Source organism: Marmota flaviventris, chromosome 8 (assembly GCF_047511675.1).
Source record: "Marmota flaviventris isolate mMarFla1 chromosome 8, mMarFla1.hap1, whole genome shotgun sequence".
NCBI lineage: Eukaryota > Metazoa > Chordata > Mammalia > Rodentia > Sciuridae > Marmota > Marmota flaviventris.
This window is the reverse complement of record NC_092505.1, coordinates 54419313-54434438: the sequence shown is the minus strand read 5'-3', so window position 1 is coordinate 54434438 and position 15126 is coordinate 54419313. Positions and strand designations below refer to the sequence as shown.

General features: G+C 39.8%; 1 protein-coding gene across 1 annotated transcript in view; it reads right to left on the bottom strand.

The window, feature by feature from the left end:
• Positions 1–572: 572 nt before the first annotated feature.
• Positions 573–15126, bottom strand: part of Slc12a8 (solute carrier family 12 member 8) — a 116377-nt gene continuing 101823 nt past the window's right edge. The window contains exons 8-11 of the mRNA XM_027936002.2: positions 8961–9058; positions 8348–8465; positions 7139–7199; positions 573–1055 (exon numbers count right to left, since the gene is read on the bottom strand). Of these exons, the coding sequence (XP_027791803.2) occupies positions 896–1055; positions 7139–7199; positions 8348–8465; positions 8961–9058 (437 nt within the window). The 3' untranslated portion in view covers positions 573–895. The remainder of the gene's footprint in view (positions 1056–7138; positions 7200–8347; positions 8466–8960; positions 9059–15126) is intronic.

Genomic DNA, 15126 nt, shown 5'->3' with positions numbered 1-15126 from the left:
AGTTGACATTAGGCAACTCATAGAAATTTAATTTTTAACTAAAAAGACCTTCATCAAACAATAATAGCTTATAAATACTCTGTGATTCTACTTTTGGGAACGTATCCTACAAATTGCTTTATGATGGTATATATGTAGAGGATTATTCACTGCAGAACTCACTGTAACAGCAAAAGATCAGGCAGAGTGAAAATGCCCATCACTGTGGAGTTGGTGAAATAAATTATGGAAAATCCACACAATGAAAAATAATGAGGAAACTGTAAGTATTGATATGGAAATGTCTCCGAGTTAGATTGTTAAGGGGAAAAAAAAGCAAGGTGCAGAACATGTGTATAATAAGATACCTTGTGTACAGAAAGGGAATGATAAAAATCTACATTCCTATTTGCTTGAATATTTATAAAGAATTGCTGGAGATGTGTATGAGAACTGCAGTTACCTCAGTGCCAGGGGATGGGAACCGAGCAGACAGGAAACAATGATGGGAGGAGAACTTTCACTCTCTATATGATTATACTTTGGGATTCAGAACCATGTGAGTGTATTAAGTATTCAAAAAATTAATACAATAAATTTAAAATATGCATTTATTGTGGCCCTGGAAACAAGCAATCTCGTTTTGTTCTCCACACTTGCTCATCTTGCTATCACCTGAAAGTCCTGGTGTCCCAGTAGAGCTCTCCAGGTTGGGTACCACACAGTGGAGGGCACTGCCATTCCTACTGTTCCTGTGGGTTAGGCTGGTACTCCAGACCAGAATGCAATCCAAAGTAGCAGCGGGAGGTCAGGCAGGCCTTGGGTCTCCTATCAGGAAGAAGCAGCTCCATGAGTTTCTCTTTGGGTCCACTGAGCCCAGCGAAGCTCTAGGAGAGGAAGGGTCCCAGCGCGGCTCCTAGTACAGAGGCATCAGCTGTTCCTGACTCATGAGGGAGGAGTGGTGGTAGCGATCTCGAGTGGCAAAGTCTGTGTTCTCCTGGGTGAGCTGAGTCATCTCCATGTCAACCCTAGCCAGGGACGGTGCCAAAATGATCTGCTCCTGGGACCGCAAGCTCCTTCAGTGAGAGACACAGAGGACAGTAAGGAGGATGGAGAAGCAGAGAGGGAATAGCAGAGACAACTCTACTCTGGACAGATGTATTTGTAAACTGAAGCAGGAGGATTGCAAGTTCAAAACCAGCCTCCAGCTGGGCACAGTGGCACAAGCCTGTAATCCCAGCAGCTTGGGAGGCTGAGACAGGAGAATCGCGAGTTCAAAGCCAGCCTCAGCAATGGCGAGGCACTAAGCAACTCAGTGAGACCCCGTCTCTAAATAAAAACACACACAAACACATACACACACACAAAATAGGGCTGATGATGTAGCTCAGTGGCCAAGTGCCTTTGAGTTCAGTCCCCAGTATATCCGCCCCGCAAAAAGATATATATATATATATATTAAACAGTCTCAGGAACTTAGAGAGGTTCTGAGCAACTCAGAAATACCCTGTCTCTAAATAAAATATAAAAAAGGGCTGGCTCACAATAGGCACTGGGGGAGGTAGCAGGGGAAGTTCACTGATTGGACCAGAGAGAGAAGTGGGAAAGGAGGGAGGATGGGAACAGGAAAGACAGTAGAATAAATCAGATATAACTTTCCCATGTTCATATATGAATTCACAACCAGTGTAACTCCACATGGCATACAACCACAAAAATGGGAAGTTACTCCCTGTATGTATGTTATGTCAAAATACATTCTACTGTCACACATAACTAAGAAGAACAAACATAAAATTAAAAAAGGTCAACTCAAAGTGGATCAAAGACTTAGAAATTAAACCAGAGACCCTGCATCTAATAGAAGAAAAAGTAGGCACTAATCTTCATTATGTCATCATGTCGAATTAGGCCCCACTTCCTTAATAAGACTCCTGTAGTGCAAGAATTAAAATCAAGAATCAATAAATGGGATGAACTCAAACTAAAAAGTTTCTTCTCAGCAAAAGAAACCATCTGGGAGGTGAATAGAGAGCCTACATCTTGGGAGCAAATTTTTATCCCTCACACATCAGATAGAGCACTAATCTCTAGGGTATATAAAGAACTCAAAAAGCTAAACACCAAAAAAAAAAAAAAAACAACAAATAACCCAATCAATAAATGAGCCAAGGACCTGAACAGACACTTCTCAGAAGAGGATATACAATCAATCAACAAATATATGAAAAAATGTTCATCATCACTAGCAATTAGAGAAATGCAAATCAAAACTAAGATATCATCTCACTCCAGTCAGAATGCAGCTATTATACATACAAACAACAATAAGTGTTGGCGAGGATATGTGGAAAAAGGTATACTCATACACTGCTGGTGGGACTGCAAATTGGTGCAGCAGCCAATATGGAAAGCAGTATGGAGATTCCTTGGAAAACCTAAAATGGAACCACCATTTGACCCAGTTATCCCTTATTTTAAGGACTTAAAAACAGCATAGTACAGGGACACAGCCACAATTCACAATAGCTAAACTGTGCAACCAACCTAGATGCCCTTCAGTAGATGAATGGATTAAAAAATGTGGCATATATACACAATGGAATATGACTCAGCAATAGAAGAGAATAAAATCATGGCATTTGCAGGTAAATGGATGGAGTTAGAGAAGATAATGCTAAGTGAAGTTAGCCAATCCCCCCCAAAAAATGCCGAATGTTTTCTCTGATATAAGGAGGCTGATTCATAGTGGGGTAGAGAGGGGGAGCATGGGAGGAATAGATGAACTCTAGATAGGGCAGAGGGGTGGGAGGAGAAGGGAGGGGGCAAGGGATTAGAAATGATGGTGGAATGTGATGGACATCATTATCAAAAGTACATGCATGAAGACACGAATTGATGTGAATATTCTTTGTATACAACCAAAAAAAAAAAAAAATAAGTGGATGATGAGTTGGAGCCCAGAAAGGTCATGTGTAAGACAGTGGCTAATACAAAGAGACTTCTTGGTACTTAAATAGACCGGGAGTTGGGGGCAGACTGTATGCTTGCATTTCTCTCACTAGTTATTTTTGTGTACAGTGGGTTAGATTCAGCAAAATAATTCAAGCTGTTATGTTAAAATCATCATGTAATTTGGATTTTGTTCATATTGAAGTTTTGTCCATATTTAATTTTTATAAGCTTGGTTTTTCTACCTAACTATAATCTGCACATATTAAATAAATTGAGTCAGTAATGGGAAAAAAAGTAAAATAAAATTTGAAAAGTGGGGGACTGGGGATGTAACTTAATGGTGAAGTACCTCCTGGGTTCAATCCTTGGTACAATAGATAGATAGATAGATAGATAGATAGATAGATAGATAAAATCGGTTGTGCTAATGTTTAGCATGTATTTAAATGTTTAAAACACAATTGTGCTCTTTTTGTTTGTTATTGTAGTGCTGGGGATTAAACCCAGGGCCTTGTGCAGGCTAGCCAAGTGCTCCCTCTGAGCTACACCCCAGCCCAAAGTATTGACAGCTATATGTACAACAGTTTGTGAACTCAAAGTATGAGAAATAGTCTACCCAAGGAGAGAGAGAGGAAGATTGATTTACCCTTCTTAAGTAGAAAAGCATAAAACCTGAAGGGAGACAACCCATAAAGAGAGTTTTCCCCTTACAAACTGTGTTGTGTTGGGCCTCTATAGCTTTTCTTTGCTCTCTTTTTTTTTTTTTTTAATCAAATGAAATAATGGAATGGAGAATTGAGAAGAGTGTGAAGAAATACCTTCTCTTTGATTTACTGGATGGAAAGTTGAATGAGGAATGATTTCCAGAGAGCTAAGGTTTACATAGCTAACAGCTAAGAGGTAAACTGCAGAAGCTTTTGACACCAAGTGCCCTCCAAACAAAGACAAGTCCAATATAGATTCCATTGTCACTACAGTCTCTGCATACCGTTACAGTTGGAATAAACCCGTAAAGAAAAAGTTAGAGATACCCAAGGAAAGTGCTAGAATCAGAAGGAAATTAAGGAAAGCCCAGACTGGCAGCCAGCACAGTTGCAGAAGGCAGATCTGGTCTCAATTCCCTCCCTAATCAGCTCAGTGGTCACAGGAAGCCTCTTTATGTCCACATACCTCCATTTTCTTACCTTTCCAGAAAGGTTGATATTGAAGTTTTGTCCATATTTAATTTTTATAAGCTTTGTTTTTCTACCTAAAATCTGCAGTTCCTACAGATCTTAAGTCTTCACTGAGAGCCAGCTACTTTACTATTAGTAAGGTTCAATTGTTTAAATCAGGAATATATTTGAAAGTTGTAAAAAGATAGAAATCTAGTGTCATCAATCTATGGAACTTAAGCAATAACTTCTACTGACTCTGTAAAATGCCCAATTATAAGAAGATCAGATCACATGACTACGGCAATATTTGTAGAGAACATATTTGAATAACATAGATTGAGAGCTCCTGAAAGCTGGATTAACATCTACAAAGGTTGAATCCTCAAAAAGTAAGATCAGTGGGTCTGGGGTTGTGGCTCAGAGGTAGAGCGCTCACCCAGCTCATGCGAAGTATGAGCACCACATAAAAATAAATAAAATAAAAGGTGCTTTGTCTACCTGCAATTTAAAAATATTTTTTAAAAAAGTAAGATTAAGAAGTGACAAAATGCCACACCAGTCATTCATCACAAGGGGTTTTGCTGATGCACTTTTTTTTTTTTTTTTTTTGGCTAACATTCTTTTAATCTTTTCTTTCTTTTACTTTTTTTAATAGATGAAGCCATTGTACTCTTTTGAGTCCATGGAAATAATATACAATACTTTGCTCTTTAGAATGGCTTAAGTATCCCCATCTGGACAGCTGCTAAGGCTTCAGGAAAGAAAGTTTTCTGGAGGCCAGGCTAACTTCACCTAGTAATGGGAGCTCTAGGTGTAACAGAGACATTACACTCAAATCCTTCTACTCGAACACTTGACTACATTATTTTTCTTCTTCTTTGACCTTGAAGGACATTTGGGGATATAGTGGGGAGGCCTCAAAACCACAAAACAGAAAACTCAGCTACCAATTTCTATTTTAAATGAGTCACCATTTCTTGGTCCTTTCCCCTCCTGAATAACCACAATATATGGCCCAGCATCTTCCATGAGCCCAGCAGCTCTGACGCTGACTTAGCTGAGGCTCACCGCCCACTTCACTAGCCCTGGCACCAAGACGGCTATGAATCCTGAGAACTGTCCTTTTCTAGATCAATCTCTTTCTAATACATCATTCTTCCTACACAGGACTACAGTGACCTTCAAGGTAAAATCCCAAGAATTTGGGGTACCACCAACCAGTGGTGACCTCCCATGGCCATCCTTAGGCTTTAAAACTGGAAATGACCTAAAATATTCTTGTAAATCAGACCACATCAAAATGTCATCACCCACACACCAACCACAGCTCAAGAACGTGTAGGCCACTTCCACACAGAATCCATTTCCACTTCTACTCTACTTGTCCTCAGGACCAGGTTGCAGAGATCAGTATGGGTATGCATGAGCTGAGTCACCCAGCCTTGTGCCTCAGACTGGATGAGAGGAAGACAGGCCGCCCACCCTTCCTGGAGCCCCACACAGGACATAGACACCCATGCAGATGACGGGGCGTCTCCTCAACACACTCCACCCTTTGTTCCTCCCTCAGTGTGTGACCCCCTCCCTGTTGGTTTCTAAAGTGCTGCTCCTTTTTCTTTATCCAAGCTCCAGCATCAAGGTTTCATTTCCTCTGCCAACGTGAACAGATCGGTAGTGTTGGCCAAGAGCTGTCCTGGGAGGGATTCTGGGAAATGAGGAGTGATGGTATAATGGGTATGTGTGTCAGTTTATGAAGATAAAAAAATTCTGGAGTTGTGTTGTGATGGTGGTTACATGACAACGTGAGTGAACTTAACACCACTGAATGGTACATTTAAAAATGGTTAAGAAGGTAAAGTCTTTCTTATGTGTATTTTACCACAATAAAAACAGGAAGTTGGGAAATTCTAAAGTTACACATCATTGGGCATGGAAGGTGGGAATCCTGGCAAATGCAAACCATATATCAAGAGCTTTCAAAAACAAACAAACTAACCCACGCCAGGTGTGGTGGCACAAACCTGTAATCCCAGCAGCTTAGGAGACTGAGGCAGGAAGATTGTGAGTTCAAAGCCAGCCTCAGTAATTTAGCAAGACCTTAAGTAACTTAGTGAGACTCTGACTCAAAATAAAACATAAAAAGGGCTGTGGATGTGGCTCAGTGGTTAAGCACTCTAGCTCAATCCCTGGTACCAAAAACCAAACCAAACCAAACCAAAAAACCACAAAATGAAACCTAGTAAACACTTGGTTGGATGGGTTCTGCCTAGATTTTCCCAGTCTGCAGCTTTGGCCCCTCACTGATATTGAAAGAGGATGGAACAGTGGGATGATTCCCCAGAATCCTGAGGTTTTAAAAGGTGAGGAAGTGTCGGCACTACAGAGTGGAGGGGAAGGAGAAAGATTAGGGCCAAGGGACAGTGCACTCTCAACCTTGTGCATGTTAGACAGCATTCTGACACTGATCTACACTGATCAGGGCCATGTGGAACCTTACCTTCTCTCTGAAGCCTTCTCATGTGTCTCAGGAAAGTTGATTCCCTTCCCTGGGTATCTCTATCTGAATGTGGAGCAATTCTCCAGGATCCCTACTTTATTTCTGAGGTTGTTTTCTGCACTGTCACCAACACAGTGACATGAGCTATCTCTGCCTGGAGAGAGAGGAATAGGAGTTCTACTTTCACATTTCCTTTGGCTTTAATCTTCTATATGCTTAGGTGCTGATGCTAATGTCCTAGACCATGAACTCACTGAGAGTAGCTCTCCTGAGTTGCCATCCCAGCAATCAGAATCTAGACAACCCTCCTGTGCATAATGACTGAGGATAAGAAGGGAAGCGGACATGAACTGGGGAAAGCTTCTGATGAGCTGAAGCTGGGGACTGGTGTGGTGCAGGGCAGTGAGGAGAAAGGTGAGCCTCCTGGAGGCTCTCAGGGATCAGGTTTCCACATTGCAGTTCAGTCCAGCCAGGAATGGGATCACTTAGCACTTCCCAGGACCCAGGGACACTCATCCATCCTGGTACCAGTCCCAAAATTGGCACAGACCTGTAGGAGGGCATCAGAAGAGATCGTATCCATCGGAAAAAACTGAAGTTGGAGGCTAATCCTGCAGGGAAGACAGACATATAAATATTTATGAAGCTTCTACATAGGCATCTAGAGTCGCATTTTAATCAGGTGAATGTGCACCTCAACACGCACACACACACACACACACACACACCATAAGCACAATTTTCCCCTCTTTGTTGTAATACTGCCTGAGGCAGCCTATTAAGGACTTTGTACCGATATGTAGCTTCCAAAATTTTTTTTCTAAATTATACTTCTGTCTTAGGAGTTCAACATTTTGTATGATGCTTTTAATATTATCCATATTATTAATTTTTAATAATATTTTTAGATTCACACCAACATGTGTTGAATGCATGCTATGAAATCTCCCCACTAGACCACACACTCTTTGAGAGTAGGGAACATGTTTCTTTCATCCTTGCAACACTCAGAGGATCTGGCCCTTGGGAAGTTTTCAGCAGGCATTAAGTGAATCACACAGCTCAACATGTAAAAATGTTAGAACTAAGGCAGGAAGTGAGACTGCTATTGATACTGGCCAAATAATTCTGATATTAAATACACTGATTTGAATAGGAGTTCTTGATTCATTTTTTTACTACTAGAACTTTATACCTCTATACTTGTACATTGTAGTTGAGTTCATCCCAAAAAAACTCATACATACATGGAAATCAATTTCAGTTCATCATCCCCCCTTTTTCCTTCCCATTCACCCCATCCCCCATTCTCCTTCCTCTATTAGACTTCCTTTTGCTTGTCTATTTATTTCTATATGGTTATCAATCTTTTTAAAAAACCCATCCTTTCTTTGGTGTAGGTTTACAAAAAATATCTCACATAATAACTTTAAATAACTTTGGAAAAACAAATAAACCATAATTTTAGAAAATGTTTTTTTAAATTATATATAGATACATAGTGGGAAATTGATTAATTAGATCATGTGCATTATAGGATCAGGAAGTTAGCATTATTTTAAGAGGCTTACATTAGAATCTTGGTTAATGTCAACAGTATGCAGTTGATAATATGTTTACTCTGTATCATTTAGTGTTCTTAAGATTAAAGGAAGCATAAATTTTATATTTATGCTAAAATCAGAAATAGCAAAGAGAAGATTCCTAATATACTTAGCAAGTCAGTACATATTGTCAGAAGTCAGAAAGTAAAAATTACCAAGGTGAAGCCCTGGACTGGCGTGGCCGATGTAGAGGTACACGATGGCAGCCACACCAACGTTAGCCAGGGTATAGACCCACTGGATCACAAACACGATGAGAAGGGACCCAATTGCCTACAGGAACAGTTGGAAGACAAGTTACCTAACAGTTTTCCATATGGTAAGCAAGTCAAGGGCTTGAGAAACATTAGTCTCTCTCATCAACTGATCACTGCCAAAGTCTGAACAACTGAAGTTCACTCATAATTCAAGAAACCTCACTTAAGTACATATTTGGGATAACAAATACCTCTGAAATTATTTAATCAAAATTATTCACAAACAGGTATCCTATCCTAGTTCCTTGTCCCATTCCTCCTCACAAGCAACATGTTTGTATGAACCCAATGTAACCCAGAGGTTATCAAGTATAATTATTTAGTAAGTAAATAATTGATTAAATAAATGATCCATTAAATGTAAATCTTGCCAAATGTAGTCTCATCTAAATTTCAATACAGAAAGCAATTAAATCACTTTGCTCCTAATTAGCCCTTTTCCTCCTCAAATCACACATCCTCCTCCTGAATTATTTTTCAAGATAATTGAGATCAAGATGAAGTTACTCACCCCTAACAGGGAGACCCAGGGGTTGCACATGCGGGTATAGAAAGTAGTTGGTCTCCTCTGGATTTCTTGTTCCTGAAGTCTGGGCTTCAGGGAGAAGTCTAATAAATAAATTAGCCAAATCCTTGATTACAAATTTGCTACCCAACATTATTATACTCTGCTGTATTTATATATAAGCAAATATGCCTAAATTCCTCTACCCCAATGTTATAACTCAGCCTGAAGACAACTCCTATCACTTGCTCTTGGAAAAGGGAATAAGAAAGGGTTAGTGGCCTCCTATCCACCAAGGATCTGATAGGAAAGGGAAGGGAGGGGCGGAGTAGAAATGGAAGCTTCCCTGAAACCCACTGCACATCCATTTAGATTTGCCATCTGGGGAAATGGAAGTTCAGATCTCCCCTGGTATTCTTAGCCCTTAGATGTGACCACCTGCACAGATGGGTTGGGTTGGCTTTTGTCTACTGCAAGAGTGTTTTTGCTATCTGCTGACTCTGAAGGTAAGCTCAGGTCAGCCTCATCTCAGGTTTAGACCAGAAGATGAAGAAGGAGAAAGAGGAAGGGAGAATGGCTCCTTTGATTCCCTCTTCTGGTGGTTGAGGGGACTGAAGGGGAAAAGGGTCTGGTCATAAATGCATGTATGGTCCCACTTCATCCTCCAAGGAGTTCAGGCACATTGGGGTTTCTCAAAAACATGCCATGTATTATGTGGTTCTGTCTTCCTCATATACCTGGTTCTAGAAATGACCAATTTAATCATGAAAATGCATATAGATTGTTTAGCAAGATGGTCTAACTACCATGAATGCTGCAATGGTGATTTCAAACAAATGGTATGTTGGATTAACTTTGCTGTATATTTATACTGTGAGAAATAGAAAGTCTAGTGGTCCATTTTCAGAATATAGTCTTCAGTCTTAATTGGGATAGAAGAGTCAATTGTAGCCATTTTAACTACAGCCCTTCCCTGTGCCCACCCCAATTTTCAAATTAGCCAATTGCATAGATTGTAGCCCTGAGCTCCTCCTATCAGAGCAAGGGGAAGTGCTGTGTTAGGGATAAAAACAGGCAGACTTCCTGCCCAAGTGTGTTTGTTTGCCAGACTTGTTTTGTAGCACACCCTCCTGCAGAAGTAAAGTTGGCCTTGCTGAGCTACTTCTGAGTATGTGTTTGATTCCTTGTGGCTCCCGGGTATTTTTAACAATACTCATTTCAACACTAAACCTTCATAGTTTGTTGCTCAGGAAATATGGTTGTCAGCTCCCTAACTCTCCATTCTCCAGTCCCAATTCCTGATGCAGCAAAAATGCTTTGAGTATGCCATCTCTTCTGCCCAGCCCCTCCCCGCTGTGTATCCTGACCCTGTCTCAAGCAGCAGTCTTCTTCTGCATCTCAGCTGCTTCTGAGGGGTTGGCCCTAGGAATCCAGCTGTGACCCATTTTGCATGGATCCCCTAACTCCCAACTTGTCTAACTCCTATTCATCCCTCAGATCTCAGCTCAATATCACTTCCTCCCAGAAATTGGTCCCCAACACAGAAATCTAAATTTGTTCCTTCATACCATTAATATTTCCTTATGATCCATTTTCTTTCCTTCATAGAACACACCATTATTTGTAGTTGTATGGTTATTTATATACTTCTAGGTCCATTGGATTACAGGGTCCGTGTCTGTCTTAAGTGCAGTCCTTGGCACGTAGCTGGCATTCATTAAGTATTCCTATTACAAATCTTCCTTCCTCTCTAGTTACTGCGACTTTCTGACCTAGCCCCCTGAAGCACATTCCGTCAGATTATTTCACTCCCTGCCCTTTATCTTCGCTGATCTTTCCCAACTTCCTGGTTACTCCCCCTTCTCTTGGTCCAGGTTTCAGCCCCTGACTCAGCATCTTTCTGTCTCTACTGTGATGGATGACAAACCAGCCCTGGATGGAAGGAACACTGCCAAGAAAACTAGTGCCTGGGAAAGGGAGAGTTCCCCTGGCCTTTAGTCAGGCCTTCTTCAGGAAACCTAATCAACCCCATAGACCACTACCTTTTGGATTATAAGTAACTACATCTAGGAATCTATTCCTCTTCAAAGTGTAAATGCCCCTGTTGAGGCTTTGTGAGAGGAGCCAGTTTCCCCTTATTGCACTGTAGCCGTGGTTCCTGCTAGAACCCCATGCGCACAGCCTTCTATGGTGTACACTAGAAATGTTCTGGCACCAGATGACCTATAAATGCTGTGAGAAACTGGAGATGGGGGCTCAGAATTTGGTGTCTGGTCTCCCCTGGGCCCACCACTGTAAAATAAAGTTTGAGTTCTCCCACATTCTGAGTGCCGTTTGCCATTTCTTGACTGGTCTGATTCCCGCAATGCTACTACATAATCATTCTGGGTGACTTCATGGTGCTCTCTACATAAACAACTTAATGCCCTGTTTTCTGAGTTCCTTCAAGTCCTCCTCTAACAATCTTTTTAAAGTTTTTATCTTGGCAGGGATCAAATTCTCATACCCACTAGGAATCTCATACCACATCCACAATCCCCCAATCCTTCACTTGTCTCAACTATCAACTCCCCTTAGCCACACTTGAGGCTCATCATCACCAGTAACTTTAGACTTCTTATACGCAGTTTTTGGTTTGTTGTACAGTTTTCCTTGAAACACAATTCTTCTGAACAGATTTACTATATCAGGGCAATTATACAATTTTATATTTCTTGTTTATTCTTGAAATATCACTCTTCAGAAAGAATATACCGAAGGACTTCCAGTTATGGTAGTGTGAAGAGGCCAGTAAATTTTCTTCCCCCCAAATAAGTACAAAATGAAACAAAGTAGTCAAACACAACCACTTCAGGGCTCTAGAAATGAAGACCAAATGAAGACATCAAACTGAAAAGCATTTATTTGTCAAAAATTGCTGAAACTAAGGGTAAGAACAGTGAGAGTCTCTGACCTTCCTGCCCAAGCGGCTCCCTTTCCTGTCCCATTTCTTTCCAGTATGGAGCTGGTCAGACACCAGCAGTTTTGCTGCCAAAGGGAATAAATAACTTGGATCAGGGGTGGGGGAAAGCTACCCTTGTAAGTTGAATAGTATAAGTACAGTAGAAAAATGGACAGGGAAAGTCCTTAGATTTGCAAGAATGAGGGTACAGACCCAGCTAGGATGATCAATAGACCAGCCAGAAATGTAATGGAGAGAGCCTGGAGGTGAAAAAGCCATGAAGGGACCAAATAACTTCCCATATTTTCCTGAATGTCAGGAAAACAATGTCCATGACTGGGAAGACCTGAGAGAGCCTGGCAAAAAGTAAAAGCCAGGGGAGACAAGAACTGGCTGAAACTTCGTGCTTCCCAGCCCACACACAGATGGACTAGTAGAGAGTGGAAGCTTTATGAATTATACAGACACAGGGGCAACCTCCTAGGAAGCTCGTTAAAATGAGAATAAAAAACTGACTAAAGACATCAGCAGCCACATACCACAGGGAGATGGATTCCACAGTTCAAATCCAGGCAATTTACAAAAACACACAAATGAAACCGATATATAAAAACTCAGAAATAAACATCAGAATCAAGAACTGCTGCAATTTACCCACACTGTCCAGTTTTCAACCAAAGATTTTATAAGACACGCGATGAAACAGGAAACTGTGACCCATTCTCAAGACCAAAAATAAAAATTAAAAATTAAAAAAAAGAAAAACATGAGATGCTGACTGTGCATTAGGCCTACATGTTAGATTTGGCACACAAAGACCTCAAAGCAGTCATTTTTAAATATGTTCAAAGAATTAAAGAAAAATACAATGTCAATGATCCAAAGCAGATATGATGACAATGACTTTAAAAATAGGGAATATCAATACACAAATGTAAACTATTAAAAATAACCAGAGGAAAAGTAAAGAGTTAAAAACCACAATATCAGAGATGAAAAATTTACTAAATGGGCTCCTCAGCTGATTTGAGAAGGAGAAAGGATCAGCAAACTTGAAAACAGAGCAATAGGAATGATCCAAAGTGAAGAACAGAGGGGAAAGTAGGAAGGAAAAGGAACAGAGCCTCAGAGACCTACAGGACAATGTGTACTAACAAATGTACAATGGGGCCCCATGGGGCAGCAGAGAAAGGGCAGGAAAAAAATATTTGAAGAAACAAATTGGCCAAAATTTCCCAAATTGAAGAGAAACTTTAATCAATAGTTCTAGGAAGAGCATATCAGTTTTTTCCAGCAAAGTGTACATATACCTGATTTCCACAGACCTACCATTTTTAATCTAAATTTTGGTAACTTAATATATATGCAATGATATCATAAAAGTGATTTGTGTTCATTTCATCAATGAACACGTGGCCTAATTCATAAGAAACACAGCAAGTGTTATAAACTTTGTACAGAAGTTAAGAGAACAGGTTTAAAGCCAGATAAATCTGGGTTCGTATTCTGTCTTGAACAAGTGCCCAACTTCTCAAAGTGTTTTATTAAAAAATAATAATAAGGGCTGGGGATGTGGCTCAAGCGGTAGCGCGCTCGCCTGGCATGCGTGCGGCCCGGGTTCGATCCTCAGCACCACATACAAACAAAGATGTTGTGTCCGCCGAAAAGTAAAAAAATAAAAATATTAAAAAAAAAAAATAATAATGCCCAACTCTGAGCTTAGGAATGAAATAATCCTTATCAAGCGCTTACTTGGTAGTAAGTCAGATAGGACATACTTGGTAAATGATGGCTATTTCTAGTTCCTAACAATATTTAGTTTGTTGAATGAACATGAATGAATCTGTGGACTGATTTTTTTTTTTTCAAATGTAAACGTGTATTCATCTCTCCTGACCCCTTTTTAGAATCTGGATTTTGACTTTCCTATGCTTTTTAAAGAATATGCTTTGGAAGTTGTGCTTTTATCAGTTGTGATTGTCAAAATAATCGTTTCCTTCTGTGACACTGTGTTATTCAAATGTTTTTTATTTCTATTTAATCAGATCCATTTTGTTTTTGATGATGTCCACAATAGTCAGAAATATCTCTCTTGCTCAGCTGTTATAAATAAGGAATCCATGCATATATAAGGTATAGTCCCAAGCTATTTTTTAATCCATTTACTCTCAAGAATGATTTATTCAACTGTGATTTGATGACATCTGGGTTGTCAAAGATTAGGTTCTTATAACAGTTTAACTCTTTTTTTAAAATATATTTTTTTAAGTTATAGCTGGACACAATACCTTTATTTTATTTATTTTTATGTGGTGCTAAGGATCAAACCCAGTGCCTCATACATGCTAGACGAGTGCTCTACCACTGAGCCACAACCCCAGCCCCAGTTTAACTCTTCCTAGTCTATTTTACTGATTGACAGTTCGATTTTTTAGCTGTATCTGTTTAGTTGCCCATCATTTACCAAGTATGTCCTGACTTACTACCAAGTAAGCCCTTGATAAGGATTATTTCATTCCTAAGTTCAGAGTTGGGCATTATTATTATTATTATTATTATTATTATTATTTTTAATAAAACACTTTGAGAAGTTGGGTACTTGTTCAAGACAGAATACAAACCCAGATTTATCTGGCTTTAAACCTGTTCTCTTAACTTCTATACAAAGTTTATGACACTTGCTGTGTTTCTTATGAATTAGGCCATGTGTTCATTGATGAAATGAATACTGGGATGAAGGCAGATGTGCAAAGACATGGTTTGTGACCAAGGGACGCTCAAGTCTAGTGGCAAAGACATTCAATAAAACTAATATTTATTGTCCTTAAGATACACAGATAATAGGCTTGCAGACAAATGTGATGTAAATGTAATGTAAAAATAGTTGATACTACTAGCAGGAATCAAATGTTACACAGTGGAGGAAATCAGAGAACATTTCTCAGAAGAGGTGAAAGTCTTAAAAAAGTTTAAAGTCAGACTTTTCCAAATTGAGAAAGAAAGAAGAGCTAAAGCAATTTGAACAGGATATGCAAAAGCAGGAAGCACAGAATGTGATGTGTTTAGGGCACTAGTTTGGGTGCAGCTGAAACTTACAGTGCATGGGTTGTCATGATAAAAGCAGCCAGGATGTTAGGGCAGGGCAGGATGTGAGAAATCATGCAAATCACAAAGGATCTAGGATTTTAGTGTAGATATTAGATTCCAGCAAAGGTTTTTTTTTTTTTTTTT